The 19,151-nt window shown below is 52.4% G+C and overlaps 2 protein-coding genes across 13 annotated transcripts in view; one reads left to right on the top strand and one right to left on the bottom strand.

Moving 5' to 3' along the window:
- MFSD13A (major facilitator superfamily domain containing 13A) overlaps nt 1-5,083 on the bottom strand; it is a 39,909-nt gene extending 34,826 nt beyond the window's left edge. For all 9 annotated transcript variants that reach the window (XM_065521355.1, XM_065521358.1, XM_074002617.1 and 6 more), the window contains exon 1: nt 5,043-5,083. The gene's annotated coding sequence lies outside the window, so the exon portion shown is untranslated. The remainder of the gene's footprint in view (nt 1-5,042) is intronic.
- Nucleotides 5,084-8,580: 3,497 nt separating this feature from the next.
- Nucleotides 8,581-19,107, top strand: CUEDC2 (CUE domain containing 2). 4 transcript variants are annotated; one of them, XM_005566304.4, is made up of 9 exons: nt 8,581-8,648; nt 17,142-17,222; nt 17,545-17,688; nt 17,777-17,838; nt 17,950-18,086; nt 18,172-18,354; nt 18,491-18,552; nt 18,638-18,698; nt 18,784-19,107. In XM_005566304.4, the coding sequence occupies exons 2-9, from the start codon at nt 17,149-17,151 to the stop codon at nt 18,928-18,930; spliced, it is 870 nt and encodes a 289-aa protein (XP_005566361.1). In that variant the 5' UTR covers nt 8,581-8,648; nt 17,142-17,148; the 3' UTR covers nt 18,931-19,107. The 4 variants fall into 4 exon arrangements, with proteins under 4 accessions (XP_005566361.1, XP_005566360.1, XP_015312103.1 ...); XM_005566303.3 differs by having other exon boundaries at nt 17,139-17,222; XM_015456617.3 differs by having other exon boundaries at nt 8,581-8,709; nt 17,139-17,222.
- The last annotated feature ends 44 nt before the right edge of the window (nt 19,108-19,151 follow it).

The following is a 19,151-nucleotide window of genomic DNA, read 5'->3' as shown; positions in this document are numbered from 1 at the left end:
TTTATATTTTTAGTAGAGACAGGGTTTCGCCATGTTGCCCAGGCTGGTCTCAAAGGAACTCCTTGACTCAAGTGATCCACTTGCTTTGGACTCCCAAAGTGCTGGGATTACAGGCGTGAGCCACTGCACTTGGCCAGTGAGGTTTTTTTTTTTTGGAGACAGAGTCTCTCTCTGTCACCCAGGCTGGAGTGCAGTGGCGTGATCTCGGCTCACTGCAACCTCCGCCTCCTGGGTTCAAGCAATTCTGCTGCCTCAGCCTCCCAAGTAGCGGGGACTACAGGCGTGCGGTGGCACTCCCGGCTGAGTTTTGTGTTTTTAGTAGAGATGGGGTTTCACCGTGTTGGCCAGGGTGGTCTTGATTTCCTGACCTCATGCCCCGCCCGCCTCAGCCTCCCAAAGTACTGGGATTACAAGCGTGAGCCACCACGCCTGGCTGAGTTTATTTTTTAAACCTCTTTTTTACATAGTGCTAACATTTTAAACCTCTTTTTTACATAGTGCTAACATTACTTTTTCAAAATTATTTATTTTTGCCGGGCGCGGTGGCTCAAGCCTGTAATCCCAGCACTTTGGGAGGCCAAGGCGGGCGGATCACAAGGTCAGGAGATCGAGACCACAGTGAAACCCCGTCTCTACTAAAAATACAAAAAATTAGCCGGGCGCGGTGGCGGGCGCCTGTAGTCCCAGCTATTCAGGAGGCTGAGGCAGGAGAATGGCGGGAACCCGGGAGGCGGAGCTTGCAGTGAGCGGAGATCGCGCCACTGCACTCCAACCTGGGCAACAGCGTGAGACTCCGTCTCAAAAAAAAAAAAAAAAAAAAAAAAATTATTTATTTTTATTTATTTATTTTGAGACAGGTCTTGCTCTGTAGTCCAGGTTCAAGTGCAGTGATGCAATTACTGCTCCCTGTAGCCTCACACTCTTGGGCTCAAGTGATCCTTCTGCCTCAGGCTCCTGAATAGCTGGGAATACAAACCCTCGCCAATGCACCTGGCTTTGATTTTACTTTTTATTTTATTATTATTATTTTTGAGATGTAGTCTCATTCTGTCGCCCAGGCTGGAGTGCAGTGGCATGATCTTGGCTCAGTGCAACCTCTGCCTCCCAGGTACAAATGATTCTTTTGCCTCAGCCTCCCAGGTAGCTGGGATTACAGGCACCTGCCACCACTCCTGGCTAATTTTTGTTTCTGTATTTTTAGTAGAGCTGGGGTTTCGCTATGTTGGCTAGGCTGGTCTTGAACTCCTGACTTTAGGTGATCCGCCCACCTTGGCCTCCCAAATTGCTGAGATTAGAGGCGTGAGCCACCGCACCCAGCCTGATTTTACTTTTTAATGTTGGAGAATTGTGTGCATGCTGGTAAGCATTCTCAAATCCTGTTGTGAAACAACGCAGGCTTCAAATAAATCAGTCCCACTCCAGCATAAGGTGTGTTGTATATTCACTTCCCTGTCTGTCCTCTTGGGTCTTGAAGTCTCTCAATGTCCCCCATCTCTGAGGATCTGCATTCTCTTAGTCATTCCTCCCTGGGGCATTCTCTGGAAGTGCCCCTGGACTGCACACAGTTTACCCCTAGCCCCAGCCCCAGCGAGGGAGAAGGGCCCCTGACTGCAGGCTTTTTGAAGGAGGTGCTACCAGTCACTGAGTCTAGCATCCCATTTCACTCCAGGCCCTGTTGATGTGAGCCCTGGAGGAAGCACAGATGCTTCCTTATTTGATCTTTTCTTTGAGGTTAACTTAGAAGCCCAGAACTCATAAAACATCTGGGCTGCCAGGGACCTTGTTGTTCATCTGGTTCGATCTCTTCAATTTACATTAAGCTGGGAAACCAGAGCCATCGAGGAGTGTTCCACCCGAGCTCACATTGTAGGCAGGAATCCAGGACTCTCAGCTCCCAGCGGGGCCTGGGACTCCAAGCCCTGACCTGATGGCCTCCTACTCCTGGCCCTGCCCCAGCCTTACCTGTCACCCAATCCATTTTGTCAGGAGCCCCTTAGTCAACAAGCCCTGACTGACCGATTTCAAGCCCTCCTCCACCCTGCAATGACCTTACCTTTGTCTGGCTCACATTCTACTCAAGGGAATAAAATAGGAATCATAACAACATCCCACACTTAAGAGAACTTGCTCTATGCCAGGTACCATGCTAAAGCCCTGAACAGAAACTATCAACACTTTTAATTTAATCTTCACAAAACCTTGATGTGGATATAATTATATTCCATGGACGTAATTATCATTCCCATTTGCAGATGAGAAAACTGAGGGCCATTGAGGTTAACAACTTACCCAAGGCTATACCCCAAGAATGTCCCTGGGAAATTTGATTGTAATTTTCTTATCTTTTTTTTTTTTTTTTTGAGAGAGAGACAGGGTCTCGCTCTGTGGCCCAGGCCGGAGTGCAGTGGTATGATCTTGGCTCACTGCCACCTCTGCCTCTCAGGCTGAAGCCATCCTCCCATCTCAGCCTCCCGAGTAACTGAGACTACAGGCACACACCACCATGCCTGGCTAACTGACTGCAGTCTTAACCTGTAGGCCAAACTGCCTCTTCATACACGAGACACACTCAACAAAAATGCAAGGAATATTTATTGAACAGCTACTATATGCTGGACACTGGACTAGACCTCATAGGACTCATGAAGAGGGGTGTGGAGAGATCATATGCATTGTTGGGGGGTTGATAGAGGCTTCTTGGAAAAGGCTTCTGGCTGAGCATGGTGGCTCACACCTGTAACCCCAGCACTTTGGGAGGCCAAGGCGGGCGGATCACCTGAGGTCCGGAGTTCAAGAGCAGCCTGGCCAACATGATGAAACCCCATCTCTACTAAAAATAAAAAATTAGCTGGGTGTGGTGGTGTACACCTATAATCCCAGCTACTTGGGAGGCTGAGACAGGAGAATCACTTGAACCCCAGAAGTGGGGGTTGCAGTGAGCTGAGAATGCACTGCTGCACTCCAGTCTGGGCGACAGACCAAGACTCCGTCTCAAAACAAAACAAAACAAAACAAAACAAAAATTCTCCCACCTCAGCCTCCCGAGTAGGTGGGATTACAGGTGCCCACCACCATGCCCAGCTAATTTTTGTATTTTCAGTAGACATGGGGTTTCACCGTGTTGGCCAGGCTGGCCTCGAACTCCTGACCTCAAGTGATCTGCCCACCTCGGCTTCTCAAGGTGCGGGGATTCAGGCGTGAGCCACTGAGTTCAGCCTATTTTTTTGAGACAGAGTCTCTGTCACCCAGGCTGGAGTGCGGAGGTGCAATCTCGGCTCACTGCAACCTCCACCTCCCAGGTTCAAGCAATTCTCCTGCCTCAGCCTCCCCAGTAGCTGAGATTACAGGCCCACACCACCATGCCTGGCTAATTTTTGTATTTTTAGTAGACTGGGTTTTGCTATGCTGGCCAGGCTGGTCTTGAACTCCCGACTTCAGGTAATCCACCTGCCTTGGCCTCCCAAAGTGTTGGGATTACAGGCGTAAGCCACTGCACCCAGCCAATTTTTGTATTTTTAATAGTGACGGGGTTTCACCATGTTGGTCAGGCTGGTCTCAAACTCCTGACCTCAAGTCAGGCCCGCCTTGGCCTCCCAAAGTACAGGGATTACAGGCGTGAGCCACCGTGCCCAGCCTTGTTTTTAATTTTTTGTAGAGACAGGGTGTTGGCACATGCCTGTAATCTCAGCTACTCGGGGAGGCTGAGGCAGGAGAATCACTTAAACCTGGGAGGTGGAGGTTTCAGTGAGCCGATATTGCACCACTGCACTCCAGCAGCCTGGGCCACAGAACGAGACTCCATCTCAAAAAAATAAAAAAGGAAAAAAGAAGAGGCATCTGAGAGAGGTTTTGAAGAATGACTAGGATTCCAACAGACAGTGACGGGCAAGAGGTGTCCCCAGAAGCACTGAGGAGGGACCAGCGTGAGAAGTATGGAGCCGGAGCAGCAGGAGTTCACTGGTGGCAGGTTATGAGCAGGAGGCGATGAAAGATCAGGTGTGAAAGTTAAGTGAAGGCCATACTATAGAAGACTTTCTGGCAGCGTAAAGATATTTGGGAGAGCCCCTGATGTCTTTGAGCATAATAGTAGCCCGGGTCAAAGTTATTTAAAGGTTTGGCCAGTGGGCAAGATGTGGGCCTGCAGAAACACCTGGCTGGGAAGTTGGGGAGCCTGAACCATCAGCTGCTCCACGGCCTTGGAATTGATGGTGTAGCACTGCCGGGCACCAGAACTGAGTCCATAGGGCATTTGCTAGAGCTCACAGCCTATGGAATTCAGTTCTCAGTGCCAGGTGGCCAAAGTTCTTTCAGCCTGGACGCTGCCCTTGCATGTTTTCTTCTGTGAATTGTCTCCCGTTCCCAGGATGAGTAGGTTGAGGCCCAGATCGGGCATGGTGGTATGTGCCTGCTCCACATAAGGAACCTGTGATAGCAAGAGATCTCCTATTCCAGCGAGGGTCTGAGCTTGGAGCCGAAAATGGGGGCCCACAGCTAAGGAAATGGACAGGAGTTCCATAAATTCCAACAGGAATTGGAGTAGGTTATGAGGGGAGGGGGCTCAGGGCCATGGCAGGGATTCATCCCCAGGCCTCAGTACTGCATACTCAGTCCTGTCGCTTCCTGCCCAGATGTGTTCCTGGTGGGGCCTGATGTGGGGCTGCAGGGGTGAGGGGCTGGGGAAAGAGCCAGAACACGCACACTGAGAAGGGCATCTCTCTGCAAACCAAGGGGCTTTCTGAGCTAAAGGGAGTCCCCAAGATACAGATCCCCAAGATAGAAGCCCAGCCCAGGAGTCCTAGCTCCCCAGAAATCTCCCCAAAACCCTGAATAAAGGTTTAAAGTACCTGGGATAGAGGAGTAGAGGAGAAAGAGTTCCCTGAAGCACATTTTCATTTTCTGGAGAGTTCAGCTGAGGGCTGGGTGCTCCCCTCACTCACATGGCAAAGCTGCCGCCTATCCCAGAGAGGGAAAGCCAAGCCTGCGCCTCAGGGGCACCCCATCCCCACCCCTGCTGGAATCCAGAGAAAGGGACCGCCACTTACCCACGAAATCTCCTCTCTTTGGCTCCTGGGGCTGGATCTGCAACGATGTTCTCAGCCGGTGCTCCTTAAATAAGGCCTCCGCCCCCCCCCCCTCCCCAGCCGCCTCCCGCCCCCGCCTCATGCTGGCTCTTCTGAGAAAGGAGGAAGGTGTGGGAGGGCCAGGAACCCTGCCCAGAGAGCCCTTTCTAACCTCAAGCCAGAGCGGGACCCCGCCCCCGCCATTCTTTGAAGCCTCCCCTTCCTCACCTTGGTCTCTAACTGGGTTCTTCACACCCCTTGAGACCAGCCCGCTGGGTTCTCTCTCTACTCTGCCTGAAAAATCTGCCCTTTATGCCAAATTCAAGTCCAGTTTCTCATTTTGAAGCAGGATGATGGGGAATGATGTGCTAGGGGAAGCTTCAGCGTAGGTTTCTAGCTTTTCCCACCAGTTAAGGCGATCCAGGCACCCAAACACCAGCTGCAAAATTCACTGGAAGGAATGGCGGGGAAGAGGCATCCCTCTGCCTCCTTTAGCTCTGTGTGGCTTCAAGCAGCACCCAAAGGGCAGTGGGGAATCTGTTCCCATTTTGGGGAGGGAGAGACTGAGACCTGAGGGGAAAGAAAATCAGGGGCTGAAGGTTCAGCCAGTTTCAGAAGCCCTCAGGGCAGGGATCCCAGGAGCCCCTACCTTACAGTATGTGTGTGTCCTTGTGTCTGTGGGGGTCTCTCTCCTCAGCCCACCTTGTGTCCTCGGCCCCCTAGAACTTGACTCCTGCTGCACAGAGCTGGGACTCCCCAGAGTTTGAGTTGGTAAAGGAGAGACTCCCCCTAAGAAGTGTTTTCCATCCTCCTGCTGTGAAAGCTCAGGAAGTTCTTTCTGATACCTGGTCACACACAGCTGCCATCCAACAAACAGGGGAGAGGGGAGAGGGGAAGGCACACAGTCAGAGATGGCTTGCAGGGGTCTTGGGCCAGAACTCAGGGCAGCTCTACTGAGGAAACTTGAAAGTTCCGGGAATGGAGGGTGGTAGGGAGAGAAGAGTCATCAGTATTGTGCAACAGACAGAGGGAAGCAGGAAAGGGGATGGGGGAGGAAAGGGATGGCTGGTCTCTGGAGGACAGGCAGAGGCCTGGGGCTGTGGGCTGCCCATCACCCCCTTCCTAGGGGCCTGCCCGGCCAGAGTTCAAAGTCGCTGTCACCCCACAACTCATTAACCCTAGTATCACCAGGCTGGAGTGGCAGTGTTTTTATGGGCAAAGCGATGCCGAATGTGCCCCTCCTTTCCCTGCTACCTCCCCCAGGCAGCGAGCATCTTGCTGTCTCTGAGGCCAGAAGAGGAAAGAGACTGTTGTGAGGACCAGAGGTGGAAGAGAAAGCAATAAGCAGTCATCCCGTTTTCTCCATAGTTTCTTCTTCTTCTTCTTCTTCTTCTTTTTTTTTTTTTTTTTTTTTTTGAGACAGGGTCTTGCTTTGTCACTCAGGCTGGAGTGCAGATCACGGCTTACTGAAGCCTTGACCTCTGGGGCTCAAATGATCCTCCCACCTCAGCCTCTGGAGTAGCTGGGACTACTGGCATGCATGACCAGGCCCAGATAATTTTTTATTTAAAATTTTTTTTTTGTAGAGACAAGGTTTCGCGTCTTCAAGGCTGGTCTCAAATTCCTGGGCTCAAGCGATCCTCCCACCTCAGACTTGCAAAGTGCTAGAATTACAGGTCTGAGCCACTGCAGCATAGTATCTGGGCACTGCCTCAATCCCTAGGGGAGAGGAAAGATGGGACTTCCCTCTTGGACTGTGAGCTCCCTGAGAGCAGGGACAGCTTCCAGGTCCCCAGCACCCTACAAGGGAACTAGCACTAAAAAGGGCTCATTCCTGCTGATGGGAGATGGGAAAGCTTATCCTTGAATGGGAATCTTCCCCTCGTGACCCATTTCAGGGTTCCCAAGAGGGGAGGGCTGTGGGGCTTCCCCACAGGGCAGCACCGGGAATCTCTGGCAGCAGGAACAGAAAGAGGAAGCTGAGGTCTTGTTGGGCCCTGGAGTTCAGCTGTCCTGTTCTAGACAAGCAGCCCTGCCAACATCGGGATGAAGGCCCCGGGGATAGGCATGGTCTACAGGCTGTCCATGACCAGGGCTCAGATGGATCCTCACCCTGGCACCTGCTACCACCCAACCTCCCCCAGACCACGTCCAAAATCCCAGACTCCACCCTCCGAAGACCCAGACCTGTAGCCCACCCCAATCTGGGGGAGACACTGCTGTTAAGGGAATGCAAAAGGTACAGACAGGGTGGGGAAGTCAGTACCTAAGAGACTTGCCTGGGCCACGTGGCAAAAACTCCGTTTCTAAAAAAAAGAAAAAAAAAATTAGCTGGGTGTAGTGGCATGCTCTTGTGGTTCCAGCTACTCCAGAGGCTGAGATGGATCACTTGAACCCAGGAGGTCGAGGCTGCAATAAGCCATGTTCGCGCTCGTGAACCTGCACTCCAGCCCAGGGCTGTAACAGCAAGAAAAAAAAAAAGAACGAGAAGGAAGGAAGGAAAGGAAAGAGAAGGAAAGAAAGGAAAACAAAGAAAAAAAGAAAAGAGGCCAGGCAGGGTGGCTCATGCCTGTAATCCTCAGCACTTTGGGAGGGCGAGGCAGGCGAATCACAAGGTCAGGAGTTCGAGACCAGCCTGGCTGTAATCCCAGCTACTAGGGAGGCTGAGGCAGGAGAATCTCTTGAACCTGGGAGGCGGAGGTTACAGTGAGCCGAGATCCCACCACTGCACTCCAGCCCGGGCGACAGTGCGAGGCTCCCTCCGAAGAAGAAAGAAGAAAGGAGAAAGAAGAAGAAAGGGGAAAGAAGAAAGAAGAAAGAAGAAGACGAAAGAAGAAGGAAAGAAGAAAGGAGAAAGAAAAAGAAAGAGGAAAGAAGAAAGAAGAAAGAAAAAGAAGAAGAAAGAAAGAAGGGCCGGGACGCCTGTAATCCCAGCACTTTGGAAGGCCGAGGCGGGCGGATCACAAGGTCAGGAGATCGAGACCATGGTGAAACCCCGTCTCTACTAAAAATAGAAAAAATTAGCCGGGTGCAGTGGCGGGCGCCTGTAGTCCCAGCTACTCGGGAGGCTGAGGCCAGAGAATGGCGTGAACCCGGGAGGCGGAGCTTGCAGTGAGCCGAGATTGCGCCACTGCACTCCAGCCTGGGCGACAGAGCGAGACTCCGTCTAAAAAAAAAAAAAAAGAAAGAAAGAAGAAAGAAGAAGAAAAAGAAGAAGAAGAAAAAGAAGGAAGGGAGAGAGAGAGGAGAAAGAGAAAGAAAGAGAAAGGTCTCTGATGGATGAGAAGGAACAAGGCGGGGATGCAGTCCTACCCACTTCAACTCCACCCCCTCTCAAGACCTTCACTTCTAACGTCTCCCTACGCGCAAAAAAACTGGCCGCCGCGGGAGCCCGTCGATAGCCCTGGGACGCTTGAGAATGAGCAGAAGCTCCGCCCTGTTGTGGGCAATATGCCCTTCTCAAACATGGCCGCCACGGCGCCTCTGGAAGGGAACCGCTCTGGGCCCCGCCTTTGATCTCGTTGGTGGGGCTGGGGGATGAGAGCTGCACCGCGCGGGACAAGTCGCCGGCGGCGCCCGACGGAGCAGGTGATTTCCCCTCCGGCCCCCGGCCCAGGGCTAGGAGAGTCGCGGAGAGCGCTGACCCAGGGTACCCGTCCAGTGTGTTCCCCCACGGTACCCCCCCGGGGCCCACCGGACCCCCATCTCTGATTCTCGCCGTGGCCTGTATCAAGGAACAACCAGTTACCTCAGGCCTGCCTCGTCATGTGTCCTGCAAGGCCACAGCCGCATCCCCGTGCCCTCGGGCGCACTATTCTGGACGCTTACGGGTGTCCCGCTAGCGGGTTTAGGGAGCTGCTGCTTCAGGGGTCGTCCGTCATCGCGGTCCCACTTCCTGTGCTCGCCCTCCCTGTTTGTGTTCCCGCCTGACTTTGGATGTAGGGATCCCTTGTTCTCCTCAATGTCCTTGATGCCTCTAAGGTCTGACTTGGGAATCAGGGGACAATTATATCCTTTGGGGCCTGCGTTATGGGTCCAGGGCCTCAAGAACCGGGCTTCACAGGGGCTGGGAGAAGCAATGAAGACCTCCATGCTAGACCCCTTGGTGCCTCCCTGAGAAGTTCGCTAGGACTCCTTTCACACTAGCTCCCAGGATTCCTCCTCCCACATGGCCTGCTCTCCCTCCACTTTAAGCACCTCCCCACCCCAAGGGAGTACCATAGTACTTCTTACCCCAGTCTCACTTAAATTTGTCCACAGTGTCTCTACCTAGCATCTGGAGGGTCCAGGCCTGTGCTTCTCTTGGGAAGCTCCCAGGTCAGCTGGGAGCAGTGAAGATGGGGCAGTTAGGGTTGGCTGCAGAAAGGAAGTGAGTCCTGCAGAATGAGATTTGGAGAGGCAGAGGCAAAGATGCTCTGAGCTGGGAGAATGGTGTGAGCAAAGATTCTGAAATAAGCAATATAGCCAGCGAGGCAGGAGAGGAGGTTCCGAATATAGGATGGGGCCACACAGTTTGCATCGTGAGAGATGAGGTAGTGCGGTGGTTAACAGTGAGGGTTCTGCAGCCAGACAGCCTGGGTGTAAATCTGCCATTAACTTGCCCTGTGACCTTGGGCAAGTTACTTAACCTCACAGTGCCTTCATTTTCTTTCGGGTAAAATGGGGATAATACTGCCAGGCGCGGTGGCTCATGCCTGTAATCCCAGCACTTTGGGAGGCCGAGGTGGGCGGATTGCCTGAGGTCAGGGGGTCGAGAGCAGTCTGGCCAACATGGTGAAACCCCGTCTCTACTAAAAAATACCAAAAAAATTAGCCAGGCATGGTGGCATGCGACTGTAATCCCAGCTACTCGGGAGGCTGAGGCAGGGGCATTGCTTAACCAGGGAGGTGGAGGTTGCAGTGAGACGAGATCACGCCACTGCACTCCAGCCTGGATGGCAGAGCGAGACTCCGTCTCAAATAAATAAACAAAACAAACAAATAAAATAAAACATATCTACGTTTAGAGTTATTGTAAGGATTCGGTAAGTTAATACATGTAAAAGTGCTTAGGACAATGCCTAGTAAGCAGAGGCAATAAATGCTAATATTACCATCATCAGAGGCATTTAGGCAGGACTCATGACAGGATGACAGTCACATTTAGTAGACACCATCAACCTATGATCCCTAATTTGGGGCCCCCTAGAAGTAATGGGGTTCTGTGGGCTACATCTGGAATTTGAAATGTCTCATGGAAATCATGTTCTTACCCTGGAGAAGGCTGGCTGCTTAGGTGCTAATTAGGAAACCAGTCTGGCAGACCAGGTCTTCCCCAACGCAGGGGCTATGCTGGGAGAAGTATTATAGGAGCCCCTGAGTAGGAAGGATGTGCTGAGGAAGGCTAGCAGGAATGGGGAAGGGTAAAAGAGCTTAGAAGCCTGGGTGAAGTTTGGGTGGACCAAGAACAGGAGGAGGGAGGGAGGATGTTCCCTTGGAAGACAAACTAGAAAAAAGCTTAGGGGAGCAAGTCTTTTTATTTGGAGACAGGGAAGAGTTTCCTAAAAATTCCCTGGCCCCCAGGCCTTGGCTAAAAACCCAGAAGCATGAGACACATCCCTGAGAAGCTTCTTCCCTAGAAACTGGGCTTTCAGGCCGGGCCTGGTGGCTCACACCTGTAATCCCAGCACTTTGGGAGGCCGAGGCGGGCAGATCACCGGAGGTCGGGAGTTTGAGACCAGCCTGACCAACATGGAGAAACCCCGTCTCTACTCAAAATACAAAATTAGCCAAGCATGGTGGTGCATGCCAGTAATCCCAGCTACTCAGGAGGCTGAGGCAGGAAAATCACTTGAACCCAGGAGGCGTAGGTTGCGGTGAGCAGAGATCACGCCATTGCACTCTAGTCTGGGCAACAAGAGTGAACCTCTCTGTCTCAAAAAAAAAAAAAAAAAAAAAAAGGAAAGAAAAAAAAACTGGGCTTTCAGCTGGGTGTGGTAGCTCACACCTGTAATCCCAGCACTTTTGGAGGCTGAGGTGGGAAGATCACCTGAGGTCAGGAGTTCAAGACCAGCCTGACCAACATGGTGAAAACCCATCTCTACTAAAAATACAAAAAATTAGCTGGGCCTTGTGGTGGGCGCCTGTAATCCCAGCTACTCAGGAGGCTGAGGCAGGAGAATTGCTTGAACCTCCCAGGTTCACACCATTGTACTCCAGCCTGGGCAACAAGAGCGAAACTGCGTCTCAAAAAAAAAAAAAAAAAAAAAAAAAAAATGAAGCCGGGCGCGGTGGCTCATGCCTGTAATCCCAGCACTTTGGGAGGCAGAGGCGGGCAGATCACAAGGTCAGGAGATCGAGACCATCCTGGCTAACACAGTGAAACCCCGTCTCTACTAAAAATACAAAAAATTAGCTGGCGCCTGTAGTCCCAGCTACTCGGGAGGCTAAGGCAGGAGAATGGCATGAACCTGAGATCGCGCCATTGCACTCCAGCCTGGGTGACAGAGAAAGACTCCATCTCAGAAAAAAAAAAAAGAAAGAAAGAAACTGGGCTTTCATGCAGCAGCCATGGGCCTTTGTCCCAGCAGAGGCTACCATGCAACTGACAGCCCAGGATTCAAGGGTGATGTAACCCAGGTCGAGGAGGTAGGTCCCTTGAGGTGGCTCTACCCTGAGGGAGCTGCATGATGGGATCTAGTATGCCTGGGCTGAGCCATTCTGCTCTTCCTCAGGGCCCATGAGGGCTCTGGAGCAGGTGGCATGCATCCCCCTTGTAGGCTGGGAGTCCTGCTTTCCAAAGTAACCCCTGTGCTATGAGCAACTCTGTTACCACTCAGGGGACCAGGCAACTGTGAGCATAGAAGATAGCCCTGTCCCAACTTGAAAGTCTTGATATCCTCCCTTCCCCAGAGTAGCCCCTAGAATAGATGCTGAACTAGGTGACCTGGATTTAAATCTGTCTACTGCAGTCAAGCCAGGTGACTCTGGGCAAGTCATTAAACACACTGAACTTCATTTCTTCATAGGTAAATTGAGGTGTAACTGTTTATTGAGTGCTCACTTCATGAGAGATGCTGAGTATACATTGGTGAATGTCAGCCCAGTGTGTAGTCCCTGCTTCATGAGACAACTGGAAGAAACATTAAACGTTGTCCAAATAATAGTTATGGCTGTGAAAGGTGCTGCTAGTCAGAAAACATAGCCTGCATAGAGAGTGTAATATGGCAGGGACCAAACCAGTTCTAGGTCAGGGGTAGTGTCCCTTGAGGAAGGGAATTATTATTATTTTTATTTTTATTTTTTTGAGACGGAGTCTCGCTATGTCTCCCAGGCTGGAGTGCAGTGGCCGGATCTCGGCTCACTGCAAGCTCCGCCTTCCTGCAAGCTCCGCCTCCCGGGTTCACGCCATTCTCCTGCCTCAGCCTCCCAAGTAGCTGGGACTACAGGCGCCCGCCACCACGCCCGGCTAGTTTTTTTTTTTTTTTGTATTTTTAGTAGAGACGGGGTTTCACCGTGTTAGCCAGGATGGTCTCGATCTCCTGACCTCGTGATCCGCCCGTCTCGGCCTCCCAAAGTGCTGGGATTACAGGCTTGAGCCACCGCGCCCGGCCGGAAGGGAATTATTTTTATTTAAAAATATTTTTCTTACAGGCTGGGCGCGGTGGCTCAAGCCTGTAATCCCAGCACTTTGGGAGGCCGAGGTGGGTGGATCACGAGGTCAGGAGATCGAGACTATCCTGGCTAACATGGTGAAACCCCGACTCTACTAAAAAAATACAAAAAAAAAAACTAGCCGGGCGCGGTGGCGGGCACCTGTAGTCCCAGCTACTCGGGAGGCTGAGTCAGGAGAATGGCGTAAACCCGGGAGGCAGAGCTTGCAGTGAGCTGAGATCCGGCCACTGCACTCCAGCCTGGGTAACAGAGGGAGACTCTGTCTCAAAAAAAAAAAAAAAAAAGTTTCATTTTTTTTTTGTGGGGGGTGTTGGGGGACGAAGTCTTGCTCTGTTGTCCAGGCTGGAGTGCAGTGGCGCCATCTCGGCTCACTGCAACCTTCGCCCCCCAGGTTCACCCCATTCTCCTGCCTCAGCCTCCCGAGTAGCTGGGACTATAGGCGCATGCCACCACCCCTGGCTAATTTTTGTATTTTTAGTAGAGACGGGGTTTCACCGTGTTAGCCAAGATGGTCTTGATCTCCTGACCTCATGATCTGACCCACTCGGCCTCGCAAAGTGCTGGGATTAGAGGCATGAGCCACTGTGCCCAGCCTAAAAATATTTTTCCCCAAAAAGAGAGATGGAGTCTTGCTATGTTGCCCAGGCTGGTCTTAAACTCCTGAGCTCAAACGATCCTCCTGCCTCAGCCTCCCAAAGTGCTGGAATTACAGGTGTGAGGTACCGTGTCCAGCCAAGGAAGGGAATTTTGAAATGAGACCCAAAAGATCAGACAGAGTGACAACAAGTGAAGAGGTGGAGGCAGAAGGATACCCAGGCAGAAGAAATAGTTTGTGTAGCCCTAGCACCTAGAAAAATGCGCGCACTGGATAGGTGCTCCATACATACTTGTTGACATGTTCCATTCCCATCTACATCCTTTTGACTCCCAAAAGTCTGTTTGGGAGTCAGGAGCGTGTGGGTGGTAATGAATGGCTCCAGACCCATAGGTCCAAGTGGCAGCTCATCGTCTCGCTCAGATTATGGGGCAGAAGGCTCAGAAGGCACACTACCTTGCCATGAAAGAGCTTGAGGCAAACTGAAAGAAAGCCAGGGTGGGGCCAGGTGCTTTGTCACACCTGTAATCCCAATACTTTGAGAGGCCAAGGCGGGTGGATCACCTCAGGTCAGGAGTTTGAGACCTACCTGGCCAACATGGTGAAACACTGTCTCTACTAGAAATACTAGAAATACCTGGCTAAAAAATTAGCCAGGTGTGGTGGCACATGTCTGTAATCCCAGTTACTCGGGAGGCTGAGGCAGGAGAATCTCTTGAACCCAGGCGGTAGAGGTTACAGTGAGCCAAGATGGCGCTACTGCACTCCAGCCTGGGCGACAGGGTGAGGCATTGTCTCAAAAACAAAACAAGACAAACAAACAAACAAACAAAAAAAGCGGCCTGGCGCGGTGGCTCACACCTGTAATCCCAGCACTTTGGGAGGCCGAGGCGGGTGGATCACAAGGTCAGAAGATCGAGACCATCCTGACTAACATGGTGAAACCCCGTCTCTACTAAAAATCCAAAAGTTAGCCGGGCGTGGTGTCGGGCGCCTGTAGTCCCAGCTACTCGGGAGGCTGAGGCAGGAGAATGGCGTGAACCCGGGAGGCGAAACTTGCAGTGAGCCAAGATTGCGCCACTGCACTCCAGCCTGGGCGACAGAGTGAGACTCTGTCTCAAAAAAAAAAAAAAAAAAGCCAGGGTGGAGGGAGGGAAATGATCCAGAAAGATATGATGCATGGTGAAGCTGGAGAGAGATACAGACAAGGTAAGGCCTGCAGTGGAAAGCCATGAAAAGATTCTGGACTTCCCTGAAGGGTAGCAGGAAGGCATTGATAGATTTTAAGCCGGAAAAATATGATTTTTTTTGTAAAGATCACACAGCTGTGGTGTGGAGAATAGGTTGTTGGGGGAAAGATGGAGTGGGGAGAAGGGTTAGGAAGCCCTTGCAGGCAAGAAATGGAGAAGAGTGAGAGTAGAGATGGAGAGAAATAGATGTGGCAAGAGATAATGATGAGGGCTTGGTGACTGATTGGATGAGGGAAAGCAAGGGGTAGGATGATGTCAAGGATAATTCCCATATTTGTGGCAGGAACAGCCCAGTGCCTGGACATGCATTTACTGAGGATGGCCTTGGAGGAGTAAAGCATTTGAGAGAACGTCTGGGACACACTAAGTGTGAGATGCCTGTAAAACACATGTGGCAGTGTTAGGGAGGTAGATGTCCAAGCCTGTGGCTCAGAGGAGAAGAGGAGACTGGACTAGAGGACTGGACATTTGGGAATTGATGACATGGCATTGGTACTTAAAGATGTGGGCCCAGATGAGATCTTCCAGAGAGAGAGAGTGCTGCAGTGAGAAGAAGCGGCAGCTTTGCATGTGAGGAACTCCCACATTTAGAGGGCAGCAGAGAAGGGGACAGAGAAAGGGCCTTCCACGAAATGGCCAGAGAGGTAGAAGGAAACCAGGAAAGAATGGTGTCTCAGAAACCAAAGTTGGAGCTGCTGAAAGGGCAAATAGGTGAAACCATGAGAAATTGCCCCCTCTTTTTTTGTAGATCAAAACCAGACAAAATTGGTAAGCTCATATGGTTCAACCTAATTAGACCAAAACCTGGAAAAAGTAACTGACAACCTCAGTCTAAATTTTGAGGCCGGGCACGGAGTGACTCATGGCTATAATCCCAGCACTTTGGGAGGCCAAGGCTGGACTTTAAGTCCAGGAGATCGAGACCAGCCTGGGTCTTGAACCCTGGACTCAAAACATGGCAAAACTGCATCTCTACTAAAACAAACAACAACAACAACAAAAAATAGTAGGTGGTGTACCCCTGTAGTCCCAGCTACTCCGGCAGCTAAGGCAGGAGGATGGCTTGAGCCGGGGAGATGGAGGTTGCAGTGAGCCGAGATCATGCCACTGTACTCCAGCCTGGGTGACAGAGCCAGACCCTGTCTCAAAAAAGAAAAAGAAAAAGAAAAAATTTTGGTGGAGATTTTGGAGCAGAAGCCAGACTCAAGATAGGGAGAAGTGGATAGCATGCGGAGAAGGAAAGAAGGAAGTAGAATTGACAGACTTGGTGATTGACTGGTAGGGTGAAAGAAGGCAAAATCAAGGGTAATCCCCAGGTTTCAGCTTTGGCAGTTGAGTGGTATCAGCTGATGAAGCAGATGTGTGTTTGGAGGGGGGATGTGTGCAGATTGATAGTCTATCATGAGTGTGAGGTGTGTGGAAGTGGTGGTGCCTCTGAACTTTCTGAGTGAGACGATCAGCTGCCATTTGGACCTATGGGTCTGGAGCCATTCATTACCACCCACATGCTCCTGACTCCCAAACAGACTTTTGGGAGTCAAAATCATGTAGATGGGAATGGAGCATGTCAACAAGTTATGTATTCAGCACCTAGCCAGTGTGGGCATTTGACTAGGTGGTAGGGTTACACTCATGAATAAGACAGAGTGTCCCCCTCGTCCCCACCTTGCTTTGGAGCTTCCATTTTATGGGGGCAGACAGACAATAGGCAAATAAGCACAAAATAATGTTAACGGTAGTAAGTGCTATGTAGGGTTAAGGGGCATGGAGAAGACTTATTTGCCGTAGGTTAGACAGGGAAGGGCTCTCTGAGGAGGTGACATTTGAGCGGAGCCCTGAGGAGTGACTGGACAAGCCATGGAGGTCCTGCAGGACACAAACAGAAGGAAGCTCAGCAAGTCTGAGGGACAGCAAGGTGGGGCGGGAGCGAGCCAGCGAGGAGGGACTGGGGAGGCTGGAGAGTTGGGAAAGGGCCAGATCTGTGGGCTCCACAGGCCTTGGGGAGGAGGATGGAAAGTGCTCTGCAGATAGCCCCAAGCTGCGGGAAGGGCAGGGACTGGGTGAGAGGAGAGAATCCATGAAAGGCTTCCCCTTCTATCTGGGCCCCAGAGCCAGAAAAGCCCCTTTGTGCAGAGGGTGGGTGGCCTGTTCTGGGTGGGAGAAGGGCTGTGCTTGGTCCTGAGGCTGCTCCTTGAGGGGCTGGACAATGGGGCCCCTTGTGGTTGGACTTGGGAGCCAAGGGGCTCCCTCAGTGATGGGATTCCTGAGCCAGGAGGCATGTGACCCCAAGACCTTGCCAGAAGGTCTGGGACTGATGCTGGGGAATGGGGTAGGGGGATGGGGAGAGGTGGGGGGCACCTCCTCTAGAGGCTGTCTCCAGACACAGTGCCCTGTCCTGTCTCAGGCTGGAGGAGGTGAGATGGGCGGAGGAGGGGGCATGGTTCTGCTTCGGGGAATAGAGGGCAGCATCAACAGATGGCTCCATGGCAGGCCTAGAGGGAGGAGCCACTGCCCCCGGGCCCAGTGGGTAGGGGAAGGCAGAAGAGGGCCTGGCCATCCTGTCTGTCTGTGTCCCTTCAGAAGAGAGAGCATGGAGCTGGAGAGGATCGTCAGTGCAGCGCTCCTTGCCTTTGTCCAGACGCACCTCCCGGAGGCCGACCTCAGGTAGAGACGGCTCCCTGAGAAGGTTCATGTCAGTGCCCAGAGCTGGAGCTGCCAGGCAGTACTATAGGTCCTGGCCAATGGAAAGATGGCAGGAGGGCTGATTAGGATTTGCTGAAGGCCTTACTTCTCATCCTGTCCCTGTCACCTTTGTTGGGCAGATGGGAAACCATAGCTCTGAGGGAGGGGGTTATACTCTCTGGCCTCAAGGATGAAGGTCTAGCTTATAGACCTCATGAAGCTGAGGGCTGGAGTCTCAGGACAGGTGGGGGTGCTGGAGGCATCCAGTATCCTACCCAGGGCTTGTCCTGTTTCCTTCCTGCAGTGGCTTGGATGAGGTCATCTTCTCCTATGTGCTTGGGGTCCTGGAGGACCTGGGCCCCTCGGGCCCATCAGAGGAGAACTTCGATATGGAGGCCTTCACTGAGATGATGGAGGCCTATGTGCCTGGCTTCGCCCACATCCCCAGGTAGGTTTTGGCTGGGGCCAGGAGGAGGAAGGGGCTGGCTGATTATGGGGTGGGCAGGGTCAACCTCTCACCACCCTCATCTTTTCAGGGGCACAATAGGGGACATGATGCAGAAGCTCTCAGGGCAGCTGAGCGATGCCAGGAACAAAGGTGAGTCTGGAGCTCTAGGCACCTGGGTGATTCATAACCCCACTACCCCTCCCCCCAACTCCCTGCTCCCCAGAGCCTTGGCAAACCTGATGTTCTCTTTGCCTATTTAAGAGAACCTACAACCACAGAGCTCTGGTGTCCAAGGTCAGGTGCCCATCTCCCCAGAGCCCCTGCAGCGGCCCGAAATGCTCAAAGAAGAGAGTAGGTCTGCTGCTGCTGCTGCTGCTGCTGCGGACACCCAAGATGAGGTACTGGTAGAGAAGGGTACTGATGAGGGACCCAGGGGGCTGGAAAGGGGGGAGTATTGCCTCTTGTTAATGTTTGTACCCTTAGGCAACTGGAGCTGAGGAGGAGCTTCTGCCAGGGGTGGATGTACTCCTGGAGGTGTTCCCTACCTGTTCAGTGGAGCAGGCCCAGTGGGTGCTGGCCAAAGCTCGGGGGGACTTGGAAGAAGCTGTGCAGATGCTGGTAGAGGGGAAGGAAGAGGGGCCTGCAGCCTGGGAGGGCCCCAACCAGGTATCTTCTCCCAGCACCCTCTACCATGTAGCCTCAGCTACATTCCACCTTGGAGTTAAGCCCCAACCCTTGCCTATCCCCATCTGTTTCCCCTGCTGGTGCCCTTGGGCCTAGACCAGGCCTCCCCTCTCTGCAGGACCTGCCCAGACGCCTCAGAGGCCCCCAAAAGGATGAGCTGAAGTCCTTCATCCTGCAGAAGTGAGTCTGAGCTGGCCTGGGCTGGGCTGGGCCCTAGAGGGTCTTCCCAGGGTGACAGGAGCTTCACCCAGCCAGTTTTTGACAGGTATATGATGGTGGATAGCGCAGAGGATCAGAAGATTCACCGGCCCATGGCTCCCAAGGAGGTGAGAGAGTTAAGGGTTGCTGGGGATGTGGAATGGGTGGGACTGGCTCCTGGCTTCTGCCACTCACTGCCTGATTGCCTAACAGGCCCCCAAGAAGCTGATCCGATACATCGACAACCAGGTAGTGAGCACCAAAGGGGAGCGATTCAAAGACGTGCGGAACCCTGAGGCCGAGGAGATGAAAGCCACATACATCAACCTCAAGCCGGCCAGAAAGTACCGCTTCCATTGAGGCACTCGCTGGACTCTGCCCGAGCCTTTTAGGCTCAGATCCCAGAGGGATGCAGGAGCCCTATACCCCTACACAGGGGGCCCTTAACTCCTGTCCCCCTTCTCTATTCCTTTGCTCCATAGTGTTAACCTACTCTCGGAGCTGCCTCCATGGGCACAGTAAAGGTGGCCCAAGGAAGGTGTGAGTGCATTCTGGTCATTTCTGCCTCAAGACTGGGATAC

Source organism: Macaca fascicularis, chromosome 9, assembly GCF_037993035.2.
Source record: "Macaca fascicularis isolate 582-1 chromosome 9, T2T-MFA8v1.1".
Lineage (NCBI taxonomy): Eukaryota > Metazoa > Chordata > Mammalia > Primates > Cercopithecidae > Macaca > Macaca fascicularis.
Note: the sequence above shows the minus strand (reverse complement) of the source record. Positions and strands in the feature narration are given on the sequence as shown.

Bases quoted from the DNA above. Each gene is read 5' to 3' on its own strand.
- CUEDC2 (XM_005566304.4), top strand. From the start codon at position 17,149: ATGGAGCTGGAGAGGATCGTCAGTGCAGCGCTCCTTGCCTTTGTCCAG. The intron at 17,223-17,544 runs GTAGAGACGGCT...TCCTTCCTGCAG, and splicing joins CTCCCGGAGGCCGACCTCAG to TGGCTTGGATGAGGTCATCT. The intron at 18,355-18,490 runs GTATCTTCTCCC...CCCTCTCTGCAG, and splicing joins CCTGGGAGGGCCCCAACCAG to GACCTGCCCAGACGCCTCAG.